The following is a 25,947-nucleotide window of genomic DNA, read 5'->3' as shown; positions in this document are numbered from 1 at the left end:
GGTGTGGCCTGTGAAATAAGAATTCAGTTTCAATTTATTTACTTCAGGCTTTTCCTAACACTTTTTTAAAATGAAGCTGTGAAACGGAGTGTTACAGAAACGTACCTTTGTTTCTCCTCTTGTTTTGCAGACGTCCATGGCAACACTGAGAATGACTTCCTTATTTTCACCAGACACCCTCCTATGAGAGGACCCACGTCGGACGGTCTGAACGCTGTCTCCCCCCCAGGCCAGCATGGCAGGGTTCAAGCGAGGGTACGACGGGAAGATTGCGGGCTTGTACGACCTGGATAAGACCCTGGGCCGGGGCCATTTCGCGGTGGTCAAGCTCGCCAGGCACGTCTTCACGGGCGAGAAGGTGGCCGTGAAAGTTATCGACAAGACCAAACTGGACACGCTGGCCACTGGCCACCTTTTCCAGGAAGTGAGGTGCATGAAGCTGGTGCAGCACCCCAACATCGTGCGCCTCTACGAGGTGATCGACACCCAGACCAAGCTGTACCTCATTCTGGAACTCGGGGACGGAGGGGACATGTTCGACTACATCATGAAGCACGAGGAGGGGCTCAATGAGGACCTGGCCAAGAAGTACTTCGCGCAGATAGTCCACGCCATCTCCTACTGCCATAAGCTCCACGTGGTCCACAGAGACTTGAAGCCGGAGAACGTGGTCTTCTTTGAGAAGCAGGGCCTCGTGAAGCTGACGGACTTCGGTTTCAGCAACAAGTTCCAGCCGGGCAAGAAGCTCACCACCAGCTGCGGGTCCCTGGCCTACTCCGCTCCGGAGATCCTGCTCGGCGACGAGTACGACGCGCCCGCAGTAGGTAGGTCGCCCGTCCGCCCCGAGGTGCTGTATGCTCTCCTGGGGTCTCTCGGCCGGCCGGAGCGCGGCTGGTCGCACCAGCTCTTGGTTCTTCTTTCCGTCTGGAAATAACTTCTAGTAGAATTCCCAGTAAATGCATCTTCGTGAGCAGTTCGGGTTTCCTGTGAATGCCACCTCACCCTGGGGTCGCTGTTCCTTCCTTTCACCCTTTGAATGGCAAGTGTCTCTAGTGTGTTTGTCAGGACAGTGACAGTGAGTGAGTGAACGTGTGAGTAATCTCTCACCCGCGTGTTGTGATTTTCGCCGAGGCTCTGAGCACTTTTCCAGCCCTCTTAGGTTATTCTCCCGGTCACCCCCTCCCTGTGAGCACCCGTCACAGGCCCACGTCGGGAGGGCGCTGTGAGCGCTCCAGTGCAGTGTGAGGAGTTTGGGCATCGCCGCCGTTTATGAATCGTGACCCCGGACAGAGGGCTTGACCTCTCCACTTCATGTCATGTCTTCTGTAAAAATGGGGTTAGGCCCTCACTGGCTCCGCGTTGCCACGTGCAGCCAGACGCTGCTTCTCGAGTCAGACTTCGAGTTCTGGAAGGCGCGGGGCGGCACACGTTCCCGGACTGCAGGGCTCCCCCCGCAGACACTCCCGAGGTGGGGAGGGGAGCAGGGTTCACTTCGTTGTCCGCGGTGCTGCCCGAGGGGTCTGGGAGGGGAAGTCGCTGTGGCAGAAACACTCCGCTTTTTTTTCAGCGTTCAGACGCGTGCTAGCAAATGTCGGTCTTACACTCTACTTTTAGAAACAGAAACAATGATAAAACCAGGTAATGAGCCAACAGTTATCCTTCGTGCACAGAGGCCAGAGCATGCTCAGCCTCCACCACGTTAAAGGCATGTGCTTGTGTTTATCTCAGGACAGTTTTCTGGGCTGGTTTTTTGGCTTTTCTCCTTGTTCAGTGAGGCCTTAAGTTCCAATGGAGGCCGTGGACATGTGTCACAGTTGTGTTCTGAAGCATCTGTAAGTTATTCTTTTCTCCGGCCGAGCACCTGAAGAGCATCCCAAAATCCAGTGTGACGGTGACAGTGACTGTCTGGTCTGTCGGAAGAGAATCGCCTTGTCTTGTGAGAAAGTAGGTTAGTGAAACATAAGGTGAGACGTTCTGGACGCTTCATTTACGTGCAGCTGATGGATCGCGCTGCGGAACACACGAGCTTTCGGAAATCTTGGCGCGTCCGAGGGCTGTGGTTAAACTGGGAGCCCGTGACGGCCCCGAGGCCACCGTTTCTCGCTGCTCTGGGGTCCTGTGGCGGAGCATCTCAGCACAGCCCCTCCGTGAGAGTCCTCCCGGGAACCTGGCAAGTGGGTGGCTGCCAGAAGAGCCCATTGCAGCAGTATGGTACATTCAGACACTCTCTGAAAAGTTTTTGGAGGATTACTCTTTCCTGTACAGGTAGTACGACCTAAGCTGTGCTGCCTTTGTGGTAGAGCCCTGAGGCAGTCCTACAGGACGTAAGCGGATGGGGAAGTTCCCCTTGGGTTTACGTAAGTCTGCTGTTACGACTTATGTCATGAATCAGTAACTCCTTGCTTTTGGTTCAGATTTATTCCAGAAAAGCTGTTAACGTGCTTGCTTTCACAGTGCGTCCCAAGCTGCACCACGTCTGAGTCTGAGCGTGTGCAGTTTCAGTTCCCGGCTCAGAGTAACCCTCTGTTAGAGACGGGTGTCTTAGCAACACTGCACCTTCCAGACTGGGACCTTCCCTCCCAGAGTCGAACCTGGCTACCTTGTATCTTTCTCACACTCCCACCCTTTGTTGTGCCTGGGCACGTGGGCCCTGCGCGGTTCGAGGTCAGGAGATCTTAGGCCTGTGCCGTCTCAGGTCTGAGCATGGGGTTCGGGGTGCTGCACGCTAAGGGATGATTCGTGCCTCCCCTCTGCACAGGGAAGGAAGTCGGCTCTGCTAAACGTAATGCAGTGTCTGCTTTCTTTTAGAAGGGACACATCAGACCTGCCTGCGCGTTAGGTGCCCGGCGGAAATGCATCGCCACCTGGGGTCCCTGCGTGGTCACACATGGTCACACGCGGTCACACACATTCCGTTGTTGAGGACTGGAAAACGTTTCCATGGCGATGTGGCACACTCCCTCCCAAACCCAGCCACCAAGCGCAAGGCCACATAACCTGAAAGATACCTTGTACCCTTTACAGAGTATAATGTCATCATTTGTCCTATAAAAAACAAAAGCAAAAAAAAAAATGTCCTCTTGTAAACACTCGGAAGTGTCACGTGCACATGAGTCATGCCGTTTATTGCAGAAAGCAGAAGTCACTGATCTGGCACGAATGCTCCGAGCAGAGGTGCTTGGCTCAGCCTCAGCTCCGTCCGTGTTCACGCCGTGCGGGCCCGTGGGGTGGATGCCGTGTGAGTACGCATTTGGAGGCAGGTAGCAGAGCTGCCGTGCCTTCGGCAAAGCCTCGCTGGTTTTCTAAATAAGCTGCTGTTGAACTTCCTATGTGTAATGCAGATTCTCGAGCACAAAACGTTATGGGCGGGCTACTCCACAGGCAGCATAAAGACGGCGATTTCAGGCTGACTCAGCCATTGATTTCGCAGGGACCGGCCTGGGACGTGGGACAGAGATGACTTGACGTGTTTTCGATGTTTTCCCTGACGCATCTTTCAGTCCTGCCACTTACATTCCCGCGGTGTTACAGGGCCCAGAGCGAATGAGATACACGTTGGCACTATTTTGAAAAGTGTAGTTTACTCTACTATACTAGTGGTATGGTAAGCTTTAAACAGGTGGTTCTCAACTCACCGCCCATGAATTTCAACAGAATTGATCACAGCAAAAAACACGGCGCCCTGGCCGGTGTGGCTCAGTGGGCTGGACACCATCCCACAGAGCGGCAGGTGGCCGGTTCAGTTCCGTCAGGGCACACACCTGGTTGCAGGTTCAGTCCTGGTCAGGGTGCGTGTGAGGGGCAGCCCATCGATGTTTCTCTCTCTCTCTTTCTCCCCCCTTACGCCCCTGCCCCCCCCCCCACCAAAAAAGAAAGAAACACACAAATAAATCAATAAGAAAGATCTTGACAACAGAACAGAACATGCCGACCCTGCCCGGGCCCCACCCCCACAGGCTCTCCTGCGCGCGCCCTGGGTGCGGCCAACACCCAGAGCTCCCCTGGGCGGGTGACCGTGTCCAGCCTGACCTGCCGGCAATTTGAACCCATGGATTCAAATGTTTTTAGTTACTCGTGGCAAAGCAGATTCCCAACGTTTTAATTTTAATGTTCTATAAAGAATACGTGTTGGGTGGGGGGGGATTTAACCTCTAGCTTCCAAAAGCGAACAAGAATGTGTATTTGTTCTTTGATGCTGCTACCTGAGCAAAGTCCCCCCGTGCCCCCGTGCCCCCCCATTCCCCCGTGCCCCGGTGCCCCTCCCCCCTTCAGCCACACCCCGTGCTTGCTCAGTGCGCGCCAGACCACTTCAGGGCCCCTGGAAAGTTTCCCCATGTGGTTGCAGCTCCCGGGGCTTCCAGCCGGACACCCCTCAGGGGCCCTGCCCTGTCTCTCCCCCAGGAGCCCGGCTGGCCTGCCTTCCTCCTTCCGCTGCCACCCCCTGGAGCTCTGGTCACATGGGGTCACGGCGTCCCCTGGCCTTGTGCAGGGGTGCCGCCTGCAGAACCACGTTCTTCACCCAGATTTCTAGCTCCGCTGCGGTTTCCGACGGGCTCTCTCTCAGGACTGCTCGCTGCACAGGGCTTGTGTTTTGAGTGGGCCTGGTGCCCCTCTTACCCCTGCCCTCTCAGATCCTCTGTGGGGTGGCAGGGGTGCTCAGGGCCCGTAATTGGAGGTCCTGTTTGAGTACAAACCCCAAGATACTCTTTACCCACATTTCAGCCTGGGCCCCAAGCTGGGAGTCTGGGGCTCTGGTCTGAGGAGGTGGATCAGGCTGAAGGCTGTCAGAGCGAGTGTCTCAGAAAGTAGGTAAGAGAAGGGAGGGATGTCCTCATGGGAGCAGGCTTCCTCTCCCCCGTTTCCTGCTGCCAGGGTGCCCAGGTGGCCACGGTTCAGGTGAGAGCAGGCCCTGGGGGAGCTCTGGGCGAGGCTGGGTCTGGCACTGCAGTGGGGACAGCCGCCAGGGGAGGGCAGCGTCCCGGGTCCCCAGGCTGAGGTGACAGTGGCAGGTACCCACCCTCTTACAGGACACGGTGCCCGTCAGCTCCTCTGCTCTGCCCCTGTTGGTCTGCTTTCATCCCCCCGCCCCGCGTTCAGAACACTCTCAAGGCCTGACAGCGCGGCCCTCGAGGCTGGCTTCCCCTTTCCTCCCTGACTTCTCCCTCCCACCGTCCTGGTGCTCCTGGGCTCCAGCCACACGGTCTCCTGGCTGTCAGTCACACTATGCCACCCGCACCTGGGGCTCAGGCCCCTGCCTCCTCCCGCCCTCAGCAGACAGACAGACACCACCCTCACCCCACACCTCCCTCCCAACCCTGACATCCCCTTGCAGGTGGAGGGCCCCACCCGGCCTTTCTCTGCCCTCTCTGCCCCTCATGACTCATTCCTCTGGTCTCTGTCATCTCTCTTCGTCAGTCAGTTTCGGGGAATGATAGTTCCTGCCCTCTGGGTGGGTGTAGGGATTGGGCGAGTGAACGGGTCCATGTGAGGTGCTCGTCACTCCGAGGTGGAACCAGCTGCTGTCTGTCCGGCTGTGCGGCCCCAGCACACGCTTGTGGAGAGATCACGGGAGGGGTCGCGTCTCAGGCGCTGCAGCTGCAGTCCCAGTGGGGTCTCGGGGTCTTCCGAGGTTCTCGCTCCCCCTTCGCTAATTTGTTCTCGGGAGGGTGTCTGGAATGTTGGCTGCCGTGGGAAAGCTGGGAGGAAGGGCAGCCCGGGGCCTTTGCTCGTGTGTTTCCTCCCACACGACTTTTGTGTGTTTGTATCTTTCGGAGTGTTAGGTTATTCAGGGAGTAGGTTAACTTCTAAAGTAGGCCCTTTTCCGAGTGTGTGTTAAATGTAAAAAACGAAAGTCCTTTATTTGATAACTGGTGAGTTTCTTGGGTCTTCAGAAGAGCTTTTCCAACCACCCAGACAGTCACTATGTTAACACAGAAACACACGGAGCAACCAGAGCCGCTTCCCTTCCCTTCAGAGGGCAGCCAGCCTGGGCGGCCCTCGGGAGCTGAGCACGCCAAGTCTGCGCGGGGTCTTCTTTAGGCTTTTCTTCTGCATGTGTGTTGTTGTTCGGGGGAGGGCGGAGGGAGCCGTCAGCCTGCTGACGAAAGTCTGGTGTGCGGACTGGAGGGTCCGGAGGCAGAGCGGCGTCCACACGGGGACCCTGGACCCTGTTCGTCGGGACATGCGTCGCTGCTCAGACTCAGCGCCTGAGCTCCAGGCGGACTCACCGGGGGTTCGCAGAGCTGCGGGAGGACACGCGTGACCGCCGACACGCTGGGCGCTGTGCTCGCGGGCCCTCTGTGCTTGCTCCGAGGTGGCCCTGGAGGGACCCGGCAGTGACAGTTTCTGGGGAGCCCCTGTCCCCTCGAGTCAGGAGGTTGCACGCGTGGTTCTGGGGCCCTCGTGCTCCCCGGGGCTTCGCAGGAGCAGGAGCAGTGGCGTGCAGTCACTTCTTGGGTTCACTTCCTTCCCAGCCGTGGCTTCGGTCAGCCAGGGCCTCCCGCGGCGACGTGGACGTGGACTTGGGTGGAGGGGCGGGGAGCTGGCGTGGACCGGAGGGCCACGGGGCCGAGCCCGTGCGCCTGTGGAGACGGCGCTGGGATTCCAGAGCCCGCCCCTCGCCGGGTCGACGTCTCTGACGGCCGTCATGGCGTGTGACCCGCTTTCTGTGTCACCTGCCTGGTCTTTGGAGAACATCGACTCACCGGATTTATCCTGATTTGTTAGTGATGTGTTTCAAGTACCTCCAGTGTAGCACACAACGGTGCCGAATTGAACAGTGTGACGCTTTACCTGGGACCCGTGGGGGACCCCTGGGTGTGTGGCCCTGCCTGGGAGGTGGGAACGCATGGCCGCGGCGGGAGGCCCTCTGTGCAGACGCACTGCGGTCTGGTGCACGGGGCGCGGCCGGCCGCAGCGGGGGCACACCGGCCTGGTGGGGAAAAATAATAGAGGGGCTGCAGGCGGCCATAAAAAGAGGATGATGGGGTGCGGAGGGCACATGCCCGGGTCGCCGCTTCCCTTTGGCAGCGCATGGGCGGGAGCCAGGGCTCACGCACTGCAGACGCTCGCTGTCCCCCTTGCTCGACGCCCTGGTCCTCGAGAGGGGACTGTGTGTCTGTTCACACCTTATCTGTGTCCTGTCGTCACCCGGCATGCAGGGCGGGCCCCTCGTGTTTGTTTAAACGGGTAAATATCACAGGGGTGAACCGGAGAAGTGGACATTTACATTCTTCCAAACGTTCTTGGCGAGTCCAGTGGTGGGCGTCCCCGTGCTCGTCCTGCCCCCGGTGCCCGCCCGTGTTCTTGCCCCTGCGTGTCTGTCTGATGAGTTCTGGACTCGCCGGGTCCTCTCTTCGGAGAGACGCTGGTGTCGTAGGGACCACCGCGAGGCCTCTGTAGGAGGTCTTTTTAAACAGGTCTGAGTTTGGAAAGTGACAAATCTGTAACTAATTCTTGCTTCACCCAGGTATTTGGAAATAGCTGGAGGGATTGCCCTGGCTGGGTGGGGATTTCAGGGCAGGCAGAGCGTCCAGACTGACTCTCCGGGAGTGCACCCGAGGTGGGTGACCGCGGTGGCGCTGGCTCAGTGTCACCGTCCCCCTGAGAACCCTCAGGCTTGTCCTGAAACAAGGACCTAGAACTTTCGGGAAACCCCCCCCCCCCCCCCCCCCCCGGGCCCGGCCTGGCTTCACGAGACCGAGGGCCCCTGCCCAGACCCTGGGATACTGAGGTGCCGCCCGGGAAACAGCTTCAGCCGGGGGTTCTGTGGCACCATAATCTGGCCCCCCCCCTTCATTTCTTTCATCACCTTTTATAAGACTGTTAGGGATTTTTTGAAACATCAGTGAGTTTAATATTTGAGTTTTCTAAATCCTTAAAGAAAGTTATTTGAGCTAAAAATTGCAATGAAGGTAATCGCTGCTGTAGCTGTTCGTGCCGTGGAGAGACCGGTCTGTGAATCCGTGAGGGGACCTCGGCGGCCCGCGTGGCCTGGAGACGGCTGGCGGTCGCCGCCCCAGCGAGCAGAGGGCCTGTCGGGCTGTTACGGCCTCCCACCGCCCCGTGGAGAGCTGTGGGCTCATTCAGTTAGCGTACGTGTTCATCCTAATAGTCTGTTCCGTGCAGCTGACTCCTGTTTTTGCAAGTAAAGGAGTGCTCCTGTAAGATACTTCAGATGACACAGGGGCACACTGAATACCAAGCACAAACTCCCTTTTGCCCTTCCCTCTCGGCCCCTCCCCTGTGCGGGGGGTCACCGGTTGTGTCAGTCCTGGCAGGGGCAGGCTGTGCAGCGAGACGAGCCGCAGGGGAGCCCAGATGCCCTCTCAGAAAGGCCTGGGTACGGGTGGTGCCCACCTTTTACCAAGGGGGGGACAGAAGTGGGCAGAAGCCAGGCCAGGAATACAGAGCTTATTAAACGGCCGAAGTGGGATTTGAACCCAGGTCTCTACTGAAAGAAATGGGACAGCTGTCCTGCTTTAGCCTGGCTTATCTTTCCCTGTGCACCTGTCAAGGTCGCTTCCTGCCTCGTGCCGGGATCTGATTTGTCAGGCTGCTGGTGAGAGGGTGCTGAGGCGGCAAGGTGTCCTCTGCCTCTCGGCTTGGGTTTGGGTCAGCCTGTGCAGGCCCGCAGCATGTGGCCGATAACCCTTTGCCCCTGTGAACTTGTTTTCTTTTGACTTGTCAAACAAGTTTGCACAGGCCGTCAGCAGCTAAAACAAACTGCAGCGCGTCGGTCCTCACTGCTGCTCCCCACCTGCCGAAACACACACACACTCTGAGCGCTTCTTCCTCTCTTCCCTCCTGGCCGCCACTCCCCACCGCTCCCTGCACCTCCCCTCCTCAGCTGCAGCTGCAGCTGCCTTTGGGGGGCGCTCTGCCTGCGAGGCCCTCTGAGTCCCGGAGGGAAACGGGGAACATCCCTGACCGCAGCCCGCGGTGGCCGTGCTGAGTCGCCAGGTGGCCCAGCCCCCAGCTCGGAGGGCAGGGCGGGAGGGCAGGGCGGGAGACCTCGGGGAAGGCGAGGGCCCTAAACCCGGGGTCTGGCAGGGCTGGCAGGACCCCCCGACCTGACGCTCGAACTGCAGAGTTGAGGTGTCTCCTAAGTTGTGGCTGGGTGGAGTTGCCGCTCGCTGGCTAGAACACAAAGGGGGACCGGTGGGCTTGGGTGAAGGATGGTCAGGTTTGGGTGGCATCGATTTTCCAGGTCCCCGGGGGCGGTTAGCCCTTCAATGGATGCAGGTCTGGGGAGGGTGTTTCTCGAAGTAGAGATGAGATAACAGTGCTTATTACACTTTTTCTGGAGAGCAGAAATAATTCCTCGTTCAGGAATAAAACTTTGCTTCTAACTCAGATGCTGACTAAAGCAGGACAGAGGGAGACATCCGAAAGCAGGGGCGTGTCGGACGCTCCGTGCCTCCTCTGCCGTCACCCTGGCGCCTTTCGTGCAGGTGCCCAGACGTTCTCTCCTTCCAGAAGAGTCTACAGTCGTGTCCCACAGCACCAACGCTGGTCTGGTCCGGAAAGAACCTTAGGAACCGAGCTCTCGCCGGTTTGCCTGCGGCTGAGCGGCTCTTACCGTGTGGACAGGAATTCACAGTGGCAGACTGTGGACACTAGGTTTATCTGAGTATCGTACAAGGGACAGAAGCCCCGGGTTTTATCCTAGAAACCCAGGGGCCCACGCACGTCCACAGCGTAGCCCTTGCTCTACGACGCCTTTGAGATTAGAGTGGGTCACGTGCCGGCTGCTGGTGACCGCGGCTGGAACTGAAGAGCGGCCGCGCAGACCCTGCTGGTTGTCGGTGGTGGAAGCCGCTGGTCCCAGCTTCGTCCGTAGTGGTGCTGGAACATTCCGTTGCTGTGGCCTCTCCTATGACGCGTGGCTGCACTGAGAAGAGACAAAAATAGAGGTTTCTCCCTAAAACCTTACTGCCAGTCTTCCCACTTTGATTTCTTTCTAAACCCTGTTCCTTCTTTTCACTCACTCACTTCGGAAATGACTTTTAGTCACGACATTCTCCCACCCCACTCCCTTTGACAATTGCTTGTCCTCACATTAATCATTAGCATGTTCTTCTGTTTTCACGGTGATCTTTTGTTAGTCTGCGTAAAATGAACTTTGTACCACAAGCCGCACCCCAACACTGGAAATAGCATAGTTCGGTCGCCCTGTGACTGCACCTACTCCCGAATGTCGGCAGGTGCGCCTCCGGGGCTCACCTCCGTGGTCTTCTGTCCAGCTCGTTCGGGTGCCAGTTCGGGGGGCCAGTAACGCCCACCCTTTCTGTGAACAAAGACCTCATTGTCTCCCCGCCCCTTCCCACAGTCCCATGGGTTGGTTGGGAGGTTTCCTTCCTTTAACCACAGAAACTGCACTTATTTATTGTGATAGTTTCTTTTTCCATTTTTATTAACTGGGGGCTCTACAGCTAGGTCCGAAATCAAAACAAGCTTCCAACAGCATCAACGTTAAGTCTGATTTCCCAGGGGGTTGAGGTCTGCTAAGCTGTGTGCCTTCACCGTGAACAGAGCGTCCCCGCGACATTTTTTAAAAAGGAGGACAATGTGAAGTCCTTGTGCCATGCTCTTCCTCTCACCTCCCCGCCCCCACCCCACCCCACCCCCGGGGCAGACTCGGGGGTCCCTGGGGTCCTGGGGTGTCGGATGAAGCATGGTCTATACCTGGGCAGTTTGGAGTCTTATTAGCAAGTGTTTTGTTTTTTTTTTATGGAAAAAGATAATTAAAAACATCCACTAAAATGACTTTTTATTAAGACAAGTACCACCTCCCTCCCCATTTGTGGGGAGCGTGACAGGTGACGCCAGTGCCGTTGTCAGCCCTGTGGTACCAGCGGTCTGGTCCCGGAGACCCCGGCTCCGGAGTCGTCACCTCTTTATTGTTGCCCGCCTGTGTCCCTGAAGTGCCTCCCCGTCCCTCTCTCCCGTCTGTATGGGTTTTCCTTCTCTCTGTTGGCTTCATGCCTTCTTGCGCTTCCCCGCTTCCTGCTTCTGTTCCCCTGTTCTGTTTCCCGCAGTGAATTGGGGCTCTGGGAGGGCAGGGGTGTCTCCATGTGTGTGCTGCCTGGGCCTGGCCCACGTGCACGGGAGCAGGGCAGCGGCAGCAGCAGCAGCCTTCCCAGCATGCTCCCTGGGTGCCGGGCTCTGCCCTGGGACTTAGCCGGGGTTCCCTTTCAACCCTGCCACACCCACAGCAGCTTTAGGAGGAAGTAGGTGGCTGTTACCATCCCCACGTTCAAGACCGGGACCCATTTTCACAGAACATGGTTCAAGTCACACCTCTTTGTGTGCGTGCGGGGACACTTTTTGTCTCTTTCCTTTGGCCCTGAGCATGAAAACATAAAATGATTCAAGGACAAAAAGCAGAGTACGAAGAGAAAGGAAAAGTCTGCAGCATAAGTAGATGGAATCAGCGGCCCCCCACGTCCTCCCAGGGAGAGAGAGGGCCCTACGCCTTCTGGAGGGAGCCCCGCCCTGTTAGCGATGATGGGGCCTCGCTTCCCAGTTTGGTGCGTGGGCCCCGCCCCGTGTTTCCTGGTGTCCCGCCCCGCTCCCAGGTGCAGAGGTTGCTTAGGCACTAACTGGAGACAGTGCACGTGTTTTCTTCAGTTTGTCCTTTAGCTCTTCAGTCCACCGCACCTCGCTTCCTAGCAAGCAGAGGGAGCTGGTCTGCTGGGGCTAGTGACCCTGAAGAGAACATTTCCAAGCAATCGGACTTCCTTGTTGCTGTCGAGGTTAATGTTTAACAGGCAAGGAACGTTTTCTTTAACCAAATAAGGATTTGGGGAACTCACTCGTTGATATTTTTATTATTCATCGTATTTTTAAACCATCGGTTTTCTGTAATTGCCTGTCAGATAGCACCTCTAGTTTAGCATAAAGGTGAAGTAAAAAAAAACGAAGTATTTTATCCACAGTTGAAGTGTGAGGTGGTACAAGAAATCATGTAACCAAATTCATTGTATAAACGTTGCTTTTGTAGGATGTATGTGGAACGGTGTGAACTGATCGTATCCTAAGCACAGTGCATACTCATGGGTAGGTGTGGATACAGTAGTAAGTCGTGTTAGACATCGCCAGTATTTTAACAAGAGAAACATTTTATTGTAACCCTGATGTCTATGCTCACGCACTTCTGTGGTAAGCCATTTAAAATCTCCTCCTTCCTTGGGGAGGACATGGCCGTGTGCTAACATGCATTAGGGACTCGGTGGAAAACCTGGTGAGAAACCCCTCCTTGTGCGATGAATGTGGGTGAGGAGGCGGGTTTCCATTACGGCTGCTTTCCAGAACACACTGTTCTGTCGGATGAGGGGCGCAGTGCATTCAAGGGAGGGTGGTCGTCATTGCCGCTTGTTCGCAGGGGTCAGGGCCGGTGACCAAACATAGAAGGTTCAAGTCGTACCCAGACATCAACCTGTATAAGTTTCCTTTAAAAGCCTTAACAAGGTGCCGTCGGGGTGATACATTCTTGCCATTCGACAGTAAGGAGCAGGGGCCACCGGCCGCCGTCGCTCAGGAGGCTGGGCTGGGAATGGGAGTGGGCCTCTGCGCGCCAGGGTCCAGGCACAGAGACGTGAGTCCGTGAGTGGGGTGGCACGCGGAGCCAGGTAGCTGTCCCGGAGTGGGAGGGCTGGCGACCCGGAGGCACACCGCTCCGGGACACGGCGGGGCCAAGGGTTCGGACTCAATGAGTCTTCGGTCCCTTGGTCCCTTTCATTCTCGTTTGCACAAACGGTCCAATTTCAGTCAATTTTCCCATCTGCTGCGCTAATTTCCATTGGAGCATCCTTAGTAAAATTTACTGTGCATAAAAAAAAATCACAGTGTGTATAACTTTTGGGTTTGTGCCTTTATTACTCCCTTGTTTAGTTTGGACCAAGGAAAAGGCATTTTATTAACAAGTTTTAATTCTCTTGGAAAGCAGTGTGGGACCTACATTATTTGAGGTGTCGAAGCCCAAACGAAAACGGCGGCTGAGTGTTAACAGATGCGGTTTCGGGGGCTGCGTGGCGTGTCCTCCCTTCTCCCCCCACCCCCTAGCTGCCTGTGGCCTGGACGTCTCCAGTTTATCTCTTGTGTGAACGCTTACGTAGTCCTGTCTCTGCTTCAGTTTTTGGAGCGAATTAATTCATATGATCCCTTTCCTAAGTGGATTTATGCTTTTTTTTATCTGAAAAATACATCATTTTTCCATCTGACGGATGGCTTTGCTTTTTATGCAATAGCAAGACGTAAGGGGTTATTTGTCACGGGAGGAGTTAGTCTATTACTGGAGTTGGGCGGGGCCTCAGATGCCACCGAGGCTGGCCTTACAGTCACTGCTGGCATGCCTCCTGCAGAGGGCCAGACAGATGGTCGCCCAGCCTTTGCTGGGATACTTGTCGTCACGGGAAACTCACTACCTTTCCCAGTGTTTTAACAGCTTTACCAACAAGGTCCTGCTGTTTTAAAGCCAAAGTGTGCCTTCTGGTTACTTACACCTACTGCCCGAGCTCTGTCCTCTCAAATAATAGAGAACCAAAATAATCACCAGTCTTTTCCCCCATTGACCGCCCAGGAATATTTCTCTCCCCTTCAAGCTCTAATTTCTTCATCTACAAAACGCCGTGGCTGGTGTGGTTTGGTGGGTTGGGCATCAACCTGCAGAGCAAAAGGTCGCCAGTTGGATTCCCGCTCAGGGCACAGGCCTGGGTTGCGGGTTCAGTCCCCAGAAGGCGGTATACAAGAGGCAACCTATCAGTGTTTCTCCCCTTCTCTTTCTCCCTTCCCTTCCGCTCCCTCTAAAAGTAAATAGATACAATCTTTTTTTTCTTAAGATTTTATTTATTTTTAGAGAGGGAAGGGAGGGAGAAAGAGAGAGAGAGAGAGAAACGTCAATGTGAGGTTGCTGGGGGTCATGGCCTGCAACCCAGGCATGTGCCCTGGCTGGGAATCAAACCTGCGACACTTTGGTTCGAAACCCGCGCTCAATCCACTGAGCTATGCCAGCCAAGGCAATAAATACAATCTTAAAAAAAAAACGAGCTCCCCATCTGGTCACCTCACCAGGATCAAGGTAAAGAACAGCTGAGATCATTGCGACCTCAGGCAGAACCCTTTCCCTGCCTCAGAGTGTCAGCGCCCTAGTGCTCTCTCTGCCGTGGGCTGCAGCGGGAAGCAGCTGCGCCTGTCTGTCGGCCTGGGAGCCCCGGACGGGCGCTTTCCAGTTGACGTACTGCCCGTTCCCAAATGAATGAATTCGCCTTCCCTGAAATACTCACTGACTTTCCGCTCCGTGCCCGCTGGCACGTGTTTGGGCCTGACGTGACCGCAGCAACGGGGAACGGGGCGGACACCGCCTCCGCCTCCGCCTCCCAGGGCTGGGCTCCCCCCACCAACCCCAGGTCTTCGTGCTTTGAGACGTACGTGCTTTCAGTTGTTCAAACTACAACGATCCCATTAGTCTGTGTTTACGCTGGTGTTTGGGGGGCTCTGACCAGTCCCATCTAACAGGGTGTCTCTGGTCTGCAGATATATGGAGCCTGGGGGTGATCCTGTTCATGCTGGTGTGCGGGCAGCCGCCCTTCCAGGAGGCCAACGACAGCGAGACGCTGACGATGATCATGGACTGCAAGTACACGGTCCCGGCTCACGTGTCCAAAGAGTGTAAAGAGTAAGTGGCGGGAAGCGCGCGGGTGTGCGGGCTCGCATGAGTTTCTGAACTTGGTCTCTCTGCTCTCGTTCGGTGTGTGTAGGGCAGTTGGCCCCAGAACATGACTTGGAATCTACCGTTCAGAGTATAGGATGTATCACTTTAATGTATTTCTTAAATATGCCAGTTTCTGAGAAGCTCCTATGCCGCTTCCGTCTCCAGGAGCGGGGGTTACTGTCCCTGGAACTGCAGCAGCGGAACCTACAGCCACGCGGAGCTGTTTTAAGCTCCAGGGAAGAGTTTGTAGACCCCCGACACACCGTTTTCGGGTGTACACAGCGTCTCGTAATTTTATGCGCGCACCCCTCCCCGCAGCCGAGTGCAGAGTCTGTTCTGGTGTGCGGACGGCGGAAGCCAGCAACCAGAACACGCTCGGGCTGGTTTACGTGGAATGAAAGTACAGCACGGTCCTGTGATGTGTGCGGTGAGAACCTCCATGGACGAAGGGGCCGTGGGGAGTTCACTGTTTCATCGACATCACGGGTGATGTTTTTCATGCGTTCAGCCCAGATTGTAGCTGCTGTACCGAGGGGTTTTGCTGCAGCAACCCAGTTTTGAGTTTCCCCCGTCAGCTGGAGTTACTGTATGGGGCCGGGTGGGTGCTAGGCTTGTCGAGGGGGATCCCTTTGTGATTCTATGAATGTTCACCACTGTGCCGTGCACCTGAAACTAATACAACATTGGGTGTCCGTTGTAATTAGAAAAGAGAGAAGGAAATCTGATAGCCTGAAGAACTCCCCCCACCCCCACCCCGCCCCACCTTCGGCCGTGTGGTGGGTTGCCCGGCACCCAGTATTCAGACTCTCTGGCTCGAACACCAGCTTCTCCCTGTACCAGCGATGTGAGGATGGCAGAGCCCACCTGTTAGGTTCTTCCAAAAGTGAATTAGTGTCTATAATGCTCTTCGCTCAGTCCGTGGGCCAGAGGAAGCACCTGGTGTGAATGCTGGCGATGGCGACGTCGATGCCCGCACTGCTGCGACCCCCCCACCCCAGGAAGCCGGGTGCACGTGGGGCGCATGCACACTGTTGGTAGCTCCCGGAGCGGCCCCACTGCCCCTGCTGAGACGCTGAGACCTCAACTTGTTTTCATACTGAAACACGTTATTCACAAGCATGTTTGGAACGAGTCTGTGCTGAAATGAACACCGCTGCCCCTGGTGTCCAGCCTGAGGAATGGGACGGCCCTGATAGCGTAGAAGCCTCTGTGTCTCCCCCACAGAGGAGCTGTGATACTCATGGGACCGTTCGGTTTTCCACCTCCTCCTGGGTCCGTTTTGCTAAGTTATGTTTTTCAAGAAGCTCATTCATTTTACCCAGATTTTCAAAGGCGTTGGCCTCGAGTATTTCTAATACCCTCGTCTTTTTACGTTGTGGGGGTGCCGCCCTTTTCCATCCCACTGCTGACACGTTTCACCCTCTCTTATGTCTGCCTCTTGCCTGACATTTGTTACTTTGTCTTTTTTCAAAGAACTGCCTGTGCTTGTTGTAACGATGGGTTCCCCTCCCCCGCAGCCTGATCACCCGGATGCTGCAGCGAGACCCCAAGAGGAGGGCCTCCTTGGAGGAGATCGAAAACCACCCGTGGCTTCAGGGAGTGGACCCGTCGCCCGCCACCAAGTACAACATCCCCCTGGTGTCGTACAAGAACCTCTCGGAGGAGGAGCACAACAGCATCATCCAGCGCATGGTGCTCGGGGACATAGCCGACCGGGACGCCATCGTCGAGTAGGTCGCCACCCGGCGTGCGGGGCCGCGGTCAGGGCCCTGGAACGGCCCCTCCGGCCTTGCCAGGGCCTGTGGACCCTGGTCGTGGGCAGCGGTCCTGGCTCACAGGGTTCATGTCTCTGTTTTTATTTTTGTGGTCGTGACCAAGGGCGTGTCAGCGAGGGCTGCGGCCTTTCTCCCCTCCTGCCGGGGCGCGTCAGGACGGCCTGCCTTGGACCCGGCACCTGCCTTGCCCGTAGAGTAGTGCCCCCTTCATTCCTGTGTCCCCCACCCGGGTTCCCGCAGTGGGCAGAGGGAAGGAGGCAGCACCTCGAGTCCCTTGAATCGGGGCTGGCCTGCGGGGCCAGTGCCACGTTTGTGTAAGTGCAGTGGTACTGGGCCACGGTGACCCCCATGCACCCGTGGTTTGTCCGTGGCTGCGTTGTACGGCCACGTCGGAGCGTCTGTGAGAGAGACCACACGACCCACAAAGCCTAACATAGTTACTGTCCGGTCCGTAAGCGCCCCTGCTACCATGACCCAGGACCTGTAAGCTTTGCAAGTTGTTAATTAAGTCCTTTAACACCAAGGAAGGATTTTATAACCTAAGATGTTTAGGAACCACCTCATTTTAATACCCTAAGAAGTTTGGAATCAAGGGTAAGATGCAGTTGCTTTGTCTTAACAGTGATTCATTTCCGTGAGAGGTCTGTCTTTGTCTATAAAAATACTAAACGTTTCCACAAACGAAAAGTCAAAAGTTACTAAACCTGTTGAAGCAGTTGGGCATGAGGGAAAGGATATCTTGTCAAGGACACGCACTTTAGGAATGTGTAGAAAACGATTCTTCCTTTTGCAGGGATGAAAGGCTATTTTTGTCTCCCTGAATTGGCTCAGTGATTTTAGCTTAAATAAATACCTGCCGTGGTGCCCTAGAGCTGTTTAATTCGTGTCAGTTCAGTCATGAATCCGAAAGGAGCGGCCATAGCGTGGGTCAGGAGACGCCACGTGCCCCAAGGGCAGGGTGGGGGGCACCTCCTCCTCCAGAGTGCTGCCTGTGCTCAGAGCCGCACACCTTGGCTCACCCTGGCCTCTTTCTAGTGGATCTTGGGCTCAGCCCGCCCTGCCCCCGTCAAGCTGCCGCTCTGTGCGCATGCTGAGAACAGCTCGTCTTGCTTCTCCCCTGCATGTTCATTGTGTATTTCCACCGAGTACGGGAAGTTCCTGAACAGCTCAGGTGTGTGTTTCTGGGCCTCATGGGTCCTGGCGTGTCCTCATGCTGCTCCCTGGGAAGGCCGGAAAGGCCCGCTGCCAGATGGAGAACAGGCGGGGCCACGCACCCCCAGCAGCTCCCGGCCCTGGGCCTGCGGGCTGGACTCGGACTCAGAGCCACTTTGGAAATGGATGAGCGAGCATATGGGCGAAGGAGGTGCTAGTGACAGGCGGGCAGCTCCGTGAACAGGTAGTTTGTCAGCGTCTAAAATTCCAATAAATGCGAAGAGAGCATGAAAGTGAAGACTCTCCCTGATTGCTGTGACCAGATTAGGGTCACAGTGCATGTCCACGTAGCTCGTTCCATCCTTCCGAGGCCGGCCGGCCACTGGAACACAGACACCGGCCCGCAGACAGCCGGCGTGGAGGCTGTGTGGTTCCTGGGAGCCTCCTGGGTCTGACTCCCCCTCTGCCCAGTGCACTTTGGCTTTTTCTCACTCACCGAATGTCCTTATGCAGTTGTCTTTTAGAACTTCCAGAGTAATCTAAATACTAGGGCTTTTTTTTCTTGTTTGTAATCTTTTATAATTTTAAAGATGTCAGGTCATTGGACTTCTTTTGCTTGTACTTAATTTTCTTAAAAATATTTATTTTTAGAGAGAGGGGAAGGGAAGGGGAAAGAGAGGGAGAGAAGCATCAATGTGTGGTTGCATCTCACACACCCCCTACATGGGGACCTGGCCCACAACCCAGGCATGTGACCTGACTGGGAATCGAACCTGTGACCCTTTGGTTGGCAGGCCTGTGCTCAATCCACTGAGCCACACCAGCCAGGGCTGCTTGTACTTCTTTGAAAAAGCACTCCTGCTTGTAAAAAAAATCTGCTGATGTGGCTGTGTGTACTCTCCCTGTGCCCCCCAGAGCCCTGGAGACCAACCGGTACAACCACATCACGGCCACGTACTTCCTGCTCGCCGAGAGGATCCTGAGGGAGAAGCAGGAGAAAGAGATACAGACCCGGTCCGCCAGCCCCAGCAACATCAAGGCCCAGTTTAGGTGAGAAAAAAATCTTCACTGATTTTAGTAAGTTAACGTTTTGAAATAGCGACCTTTGTGTGTTTGTTTGTTTGTTCAGCTTGAGAGAGCACGGACAGTGACGGTGGCCTCTCCGTGCGAGGGTGGGGGGGGGTGTTCTGTGTCCCCGAGGACGCCCCGCCCTGCAGGGCCCGGTGTGGCTGCCGGCCCGCCGGGAAGGCGAGTTTGCAGAGGCGGCCTCCAGCCAGGGCGTCTGCGGTTATTTCGTTAAACCCTTCTAGGTCTGACACGGGCTCATGTATTCTTTCCTTTGATTTTCTCATTCCCGGAGCAAGGCCAGACTTTTCCTCAGTTACTTGAAATGAATTTTTAAAGTAGCAAAGCATTTCTGGGCCGTGATGTCATCTCAGGATTTCGGGGTTTGACAGACCAGCCAGCGGGTTCACTGGCTGCTTGGCCCGGGCGGTCACTTACGTCCCAAGGTGACTCAGCTTGCCGGTCCGTGCGATGGGAGTGATGACACCGACTGCCCGCCCCCCCCCCCCCCCCCCACCGGGGCTGCCTCCCGGGGTGTGGTGAGGGGTCCGTGAACTGGAGCCTGGGGAGGACGTGCAGCCCAGCTCCCTGTGCCTGCTGCCTTCGCAGGGATGCATCACCGCCACCACCACCATCTCCCCCCCTTCCCTCCTCCCCTGGACTCGCCCTCGTCCTCCCCCTCCCCCCATCTCTCCTCCCCAGTTTCTCTCCTTCTGCCACCGTAGCTTCCCATTTAAAACCGAAGTGTAAGGAGAGCGACTGTTCGCATCGTCGTTAGGGAATTATTTAGGGTTCGTAGCCGACGAAGGAACCCACAGAAGGACAGCGATTCGGAAACGAAAGGCCGCTCCCGATTCCCCGTGATTCTCCCCCCCGTACGTCCAGCTGTGTGTCATGTGCGTGTGTGAGTGTGTGATTATTATTTGAAAGAGGAAGCAAACTGCTGGATTTTAAATTCCTTGTAGCCAGCTTGCCGTGTGCGGGTGGCTGCTCGGGCTGGAGCGAGAGGAGAGAGGAGAGTCTTCTTTTACCCTTTACCCTTTACCCTTTACCCTCGGTGGCTGAAGAGTCAGAAGCCTGAACGGGAAACTGAGTTTCAGAGCTTTACTCCTGTCCTGGGTGTGTTCTTCCTGGGTGTGTTCTTCTGTAGTGAAACCAGGCACGCCGTGTGGCGCCTGCTCGGATGGAGGGGTCTGGGCCCCAGGGGGCCGGGGACTCGGGCCCGAGACAGACCGGGAGAGGGACACTGAGGGTCGGCCATCCCCTCCGGTGGGGGCATCACCCGGCTCGGGAGCCGTCCTGGGCTTCTGGAGAAGGGGCTGGTAGGTGGGTCTGAGCTGTTTTCTGTTTCGTGAGACAGAGCAGAGCTCAATCTGAAGGTGGTCGCATAGTTTCCTTTCTTCCCGAACCTGCGAAGCCAGCAGTGGCTGTAAAGGCGTCTCAGAGCCTTCCACACAACTTTTCTTTTCCCCTCCTGGGGTTCTGGGGTGGAGATGCGTTGAGGGCCTTCGTCCTGCTGTGGCCTGGGCCCACTGGCGGGGGGGGGGTGTCTGCTCACGTGCCCCCCCTTGACGTCACTGTGACTTCAGTGTGAAAGCCCTGGGCCTAACTCGGCCTGCTGCTGAGGGGGCCTGTGGCCAGAGTGACCGGCCCTGAGGCAGGAGGCCAGCGATTAAAGCAGCGGTTATTTGTTCTGCGGGGGGTGGGGGGGGCGGGGAGCGAGGGTGAGCCAGCTACACAGCGTGGGGACACTCTTTGGGTCTTGCCAGTGTGGGAGGGAGCACGGTGTGGTCTCTCTGCCCCCGAGAGCTGACCTCCTCGCTGGGGACGCTCAGTGTCCGCTTCCCATCAGAGGGGCTCGGAGGCGCAGAGAACCGCCGAGGCCTGGAGAACCGCGGAGGCCTGGCCCTCACCTGGCCCTGCTCTGGGGGGGGGAGTGGAGGGGGCAGAGCCCCCACCGTGTCCGAGCCCTCCCCGTCCTTCTTGAATGGATTGACTGCCGCTCCGGTGAGTGAGTCAGTCACCTTGCCCCCCACCCCAGGGCTCCCCACCTCAGGGTCTGCTGGGCGACCTCCCGGGTGGCCGCTTGGCCTGCAGGCGGCGGGTGTGCAGCTCCCGCTCTGCAGGACCAGGGGGCTCACGGGGCCGGTACAGGTGCGTCGGCGGGGGGCAGACGGCTTGACCAGAGACACTGCTTGACTCAGAAACACCCCTGAGCGCTCAGTTTCCGTCAGCCCCCACGCAGTGACCGTGGCACACGGACCCGCTTCATCCTCCAGGGGACGCAAGGCCCTGAGTTGGGGGAGAGGTGTCTGCTACGGGCTCCTACGAGTTGTATCAAGCCGGAGGTTTAATTGGGTTTTATTTCTAGGGTAACATAATTGGTGTGAAATGAAAACGTCAGTGTGGAAGTGGCTGTTGTAAATGTGTCTGGCATCTGCTCGTCCCCTGGGCAGAGAGGACAGCTGAGAATTCCAAGACGCTTATTCAAAACAGGCCAGAGACCTCATTTTCCAAAGTTGTCGTCTTTGGCTTCCGAGCAGTGTTCTTGTTACTCGGGTATCTCCAGATGGGGGGACAAAATTAAAGTTTAAGCTATCCAGTACTCTGGTGTGGACATGTAAGTGAGACATAGTTATATTTAGCCTTCTGCATTTTTTAATCGGGAAAGAAGAGATTTATATGTGCCCGTGTACACTCTTCAATGGTCTCATTTAAGTTCCCTGAACTGTGTCCACTGATGTTTCCGAAACCAGCCCGCGGCACCACCCTCCTGCACCGGGGGGCCGGACGTGCCGGGTGAACTTCATGAGCAGTGACATGCCTTCCACGCTGCCCCCCGTGACCCGGAGGGACAGAGTGCGTGGGTGTTCGGGGTTTGCCTTGGTGGTCACTCCCTTGTGCTTTTCAAAAACGTTTTTCTTGTGGTGTAAACTGCCGTGTAGAAAAGAGTCGCCTTCGCCCCTTTTCTGACCGCTGTGAGGAAGGTTTTTTCTTCTGGCCAAAGGCCCCGGGCTGACCCCGTTTCAGAGCCACCGGCCGGGGGGTTGGCCCAGTGAGTCTGACACCGTGACGTGCTCACGCCCCGTCTGCGTGGCCTCACGTGGCTTGTTTCTTTCCGTCCCCCCTGCAGGCAGTCGTGGCCCACCAAGATCGACGTGCCCCAGGACCTGGAGGACGACCTCACGGCCACGCCGCTGTCCCACGCGACTGTCCCTCAGTCGCCCGCTCGGGCCGCCGACAACGTCCTCAACGGCCACCGGAGCAAAGGCCTGTGTGACCCGGCGAAGAAGGACGACCTGCCCGAGCTGGCCGGGCCGGCCCTGGCCGCGGCGCCGCCGGCCAGCCTGAAACCCGCGGCCAGCGGGCGGAAGTGCCTGTTCCGGGTGGAAGAGGACGAAGAGGAAGACGAGGAGGACAAGAAGCCCGTGTCCCTCTCCACGCAGGTGGTGCTGCGCCGCAAGCCCTCGGTGACCAACCGCCTGACGTCGAGGAAGAGCGCGCCGGTCCTGAACCAGATCTTCGAGGAGGGCGAGTCGGACGACGAGTTCGACATGGATGAGAACCTGCCGCCCAAGCTGAGCAGGTTGAAGATGAACATCGCGTCCCCGGGGACGGTGCACAAGCGCTACCACCGCAGGAAAAGCCAGGGCCGCGGCTCCAGCTGCAGCAGCTCGGAGACCAGCGACGACGACTCGGAGAGCCGCCGGCGGCTCGACAAGGACAGCGGCTTCCCCTACTCCTGGCACCGCCGGGACAGCAGCGAGGGGCCGCCGGGCAGTGAGGGCGACGGCGGCGGCCAGAGCAAGCCGAGCCCCGGCAGCGGCGGCGCGGACAGGGCCAGCCCCGGCGAGGGCGGCGCGGGCGGGGGCGGCGCGTCGGGAGGCTCAGGCGGCGCCCCGGGCGGCACGTCGGGCAGCGCACGCCGCTGCGCCGGCCCCGCCAACTCCAGCGCCACGCAGCTGGCAGCCCGCAGCGCCGGGGAGCTGGTGCAGAGCCTCAAACTCATGGGCCTGTGCCTGGGCTCCCAGCTGCACGGGGGCGCCAAGTACATTATCGACCCGCAGCACGGCCTGACCTTCTCCAGCGTCAAGGTGCAGGAGAAGTCCTCGTGGAAGATGTGCATCAGCTCTGCCGGGAACGCGGGCCAGGCGCCGGCGGTGGGCGGCATCAAGTTTTTCTCCGACCACGTGGCGGCCAGCACGGCCGAGCTAGAACGGATAAAGAGCCAGAACCTGAAAAATAACGTGCTCCAGCTACCTCTGTGCGAAAAGACCATCTCTGTGAACATCCAGCGGAACCCTAAGGAGGGGCTGCTGTGCGCCTCCAGCCAGGCCAGCTGCTGCCACGTCATCTGACCGCGGGGCGGCCGCCGGACGCTTCCTGCCGGGAGCGGCGAGGACCCCCCTTCGCTGCGTCCTTCCCGGCCGTGCTGTTCTGCAGTGGGCAGTTATTTATTACTTTCCCATTTGTTCGCCTGGCGCCGTGACAATGCATGGTCTTTGTGCATGCTGCTGCTGGACACCACCTTCCCTCTCCAGCCCAACAGTCTGCTGTGTCATTTTTACATTCATGGTTTTAATGTGGGTGACCAGGAGTCAAAATTAAAATGTATATTTGGAACCCAATGTCAGTGGAGCACTTAGAAATTTCACGTTCCGCACTTAACCTAGAGAGAGGAGAAAAGGCTTTTGTTTCCTTGTTGAAAAATCTAAATTCCTGTCCTGACCTTCCGGTGATACGGAAACTCTGTGCTCTGAGGCACACTCTGGTGTCCGAGACAGAACCAAAGCAATAACGGTGTGCGGCTGGCTGGCTGGGGGCCCGCCCGCACCCCCCACCCGCAGATGGGCACCCGCCTGCCAGCCCTCCGGGGTCTGCGCGGAGCGGGGTGCAGCCAGTGTCCGCACTAGAACCTCAAGCCGTGATTTCAGCATACCCACACCTGTTTGTCTTAAGCTATAGTGTGAAAAAAGGTTTGGGCTCTTAAAAGCTAACTGAAAAAGATGTTCTTGTTTTGTACTAGGTGAGACAAAGTACTTAGATTTATAAGGCAGCTTTCCCTGTAGCGGTAAATTACAAGCAGACAATCTTCTTTTGTAACGTGGTGAAGTGAACTGATGACGTCTTAACTCTCGCAACAGAGTGTGCGTCTGTTTAACAGAACACGACGACGCTCTGTGTTAGCTCCTGCGTGTCGGGCACGGCCCGGGGTTCCTCGAAGACCAGGGGGGCGGAGGGCGCTGGCAGGCCGCACACGGAGGCAGAGGCGCACACAGAGGGAGGCAAAGTCAAAAGCCCATGACTCAGAAAACATGCACATATATGTGGGTTTGGTTTCGGGGGGTTTGGTGATGAGGTTGTCTCCTTCGTTATTTCTGTTTTACTCATCCTTTAGCTCAGTGAGCTATGAACATTGGCTGATCAGAAATTATACATGAAAGGGTGGAAGTCACACATACAGCAAACAAAAATGCACAAAGCCTGCTTTGTGTGTGTGTGTGTGTGTGTGTGTGTGTGTGTTTTCTGCTGGAGGTGTTTTTCACTTTGCCTTCCTGCCAAAACAGTAATCCAAGAACTCACGCTTTAAACCGCTCCTGTACAAAGACTACTTCTGACCAGGTAATCAATCACCTTTCCTGACATTTTATTTGTGGGACACTATGTCGCCAATTGCTGATCCGGGGAGGGGCCAGACACCCCTCTGTCCTGCTGTGCCCCGTGCTCGTCCACCCTGGGGATGGGGTGCGGCAGGGCCTGGGGCTGTCCTGCCCCCGGCAGCCTCCAGCGCCGCCGTCCCCCCAGCGGCGGGCTCCTGGCGGCTGAGTGGGCCGAGCACCGAGGGGCGGCGGTCCGTGGGTCACGGTCTCTCCAAGCGTACACTGATCTTGCTACTTTAGTATTCACGTATTTTACTCAGAACTCTGAATTTCACTGTATACTTACTCAACTAAGTAAAGATGAGACAAAACACATCTTTTACTTTCTAGACCTAGGCTAGGTAATGTTTTAAGCTATAGCTCTAGTCCATTGTGATACTTATAACCGAAAGCTACAAGAATAGATGTGTGGGTGAAGCCATAGAACACGTTTGCTTGAAATTCCTGAGCAGGGATCTCCTAAAGGGCCAGAAACAAGATGTGTGGTTCGTTCACACAGGTCGTGAGCGTAACATCTGTACTAGACGTAGGGGAGACGTTTATAAAAAGGGCATTGGCAATAAACTCTTTGTTGCAGCTGTTTTCCAAGTAATTGTAAATACTTTTTCCTGTGATTATGTATAGCCTCGGAATGGCACCTTTTAACCCATGTGTGTTCGGTTTCCAACGGTTTTTTTATACCCAGATGTATATATATATGGTGCTCTCGTTCGAGTCGGCAGTGTTGACCGTCCACGCCGTACAGCTGTATCATAGCCTTACTAGTTGCGTGTGGGTGGGTGGCCCTCCGGGTGCACACGCGTTTGTCTGAGTGGCGTCTCCTCCACGTGTTCATACGTGAACGGTTGTGCATGTGTTGTGTGTCGCCGTGTGCTGTCACAGAAAAGGGAGGGAGCGAATAACCATTACATTAAGATAATATTGGACCAAACTACTTAACTTGCTCTAAACGGTTTCCTGTACCCCTTAGCCTGTCTTCAGAAGTTGCATAGAGTTAACAGTAGTGTGTAAGTTAAATATTGTGGACAATTATTCTTGTACTTTTCTGTATGTGTGTGTATATATATACATATACGTGTATATATATAAAAAAATTACGTACTTCTGGCAATTCTCTCTGTATTTAACGATGTGACAATCTTGACACCGATTTTAAGAGGCGTCGTGAGACTGAATCCAGCATTCAGATATTTCTGCCGAGTGAGAATCGATGTGTGTTAAGAGGGTACAGAATTCTCAGCCGATTTGGTCAGCTGCTTCCACTGCTGGTTGGTTTTCCTCGTTGTGTGAACATTGGCAGGTATGTGACAAATGGGAAAAAAACCCAACAATAAAGTGGCATATTGGTGTTCAGCAATGTAAACCGTGTCCCGGGTTCTGTTCCTTCTCACGAACGCAGCTCCGTCCGTAGTCCCAGCCCGGGTCAGGCGCAGCCTTCCACACGCTGGGCCCCGCCTCGCCACCCGTGACTGGAAGAGACCCCCGACTATGCTGCTTTGACCTCCTGTCGACAGCCGCGGGCGGGTCCCAGCACTGCCCAGTGGTCACACTTTAGTTCCCCAGTGCGTGCATGGGCCACCGC

General features: G+C 56.3%; 1 protein-coding gene across 1 annotated transcript; it reads left to right on the top strand.

Annotated features, from left to right (window-relative positions):
* The first annotated feature begins 130 nt into the window (after positions 1 to 130).
* SNRK (SNF related kinase) lies at positions 131 to 23,509 on the top strand. The gene is made up of 5 exons (XM_028518872.2): positions 131 to 824; positions 14,536 to 14,677; positions 16,231 to 16,443; positions 18,556 to 18,690; positions 21,839 to 23,509. Exons 1-5 carry the CDS (start codon positions 236 to 238, stop codon positions 23,061 to 23,063), a joined length of 2,304 nt encoding a protein of 767 aa, XP_028374673.1. The 5' UTR covers positions 131 to 235; the 3' UTR covers positions 23,064 to 23,509.
* Positions 23,510 to 25,947: the final 2,438 nt, after the last annotated feature.

This window comes from Phyllostomus discolor, chromosome 7 (genome assembly GCF_004126475.2).
Source record: "Phyllostomus discolor isolate MPI-MPIP mPhyDis1 chromosome 7, mPhyDis1.pri.v3, whole genome shotgun sequence".
In the NCBI taxonomy this organism is placed as follows: domain Eukaryota; kingdom Metazoa; phylum Chordata; class Mammalia; order Chiroptera; family Phyllostomidae; genus Phyllostomus; species Phyllostomus discolor.
The sequence above is the reverse complement of the archived record's forward strand: the minus strand, read 5'-3'. Positions and strand labels throughout refer to the sequence as shown.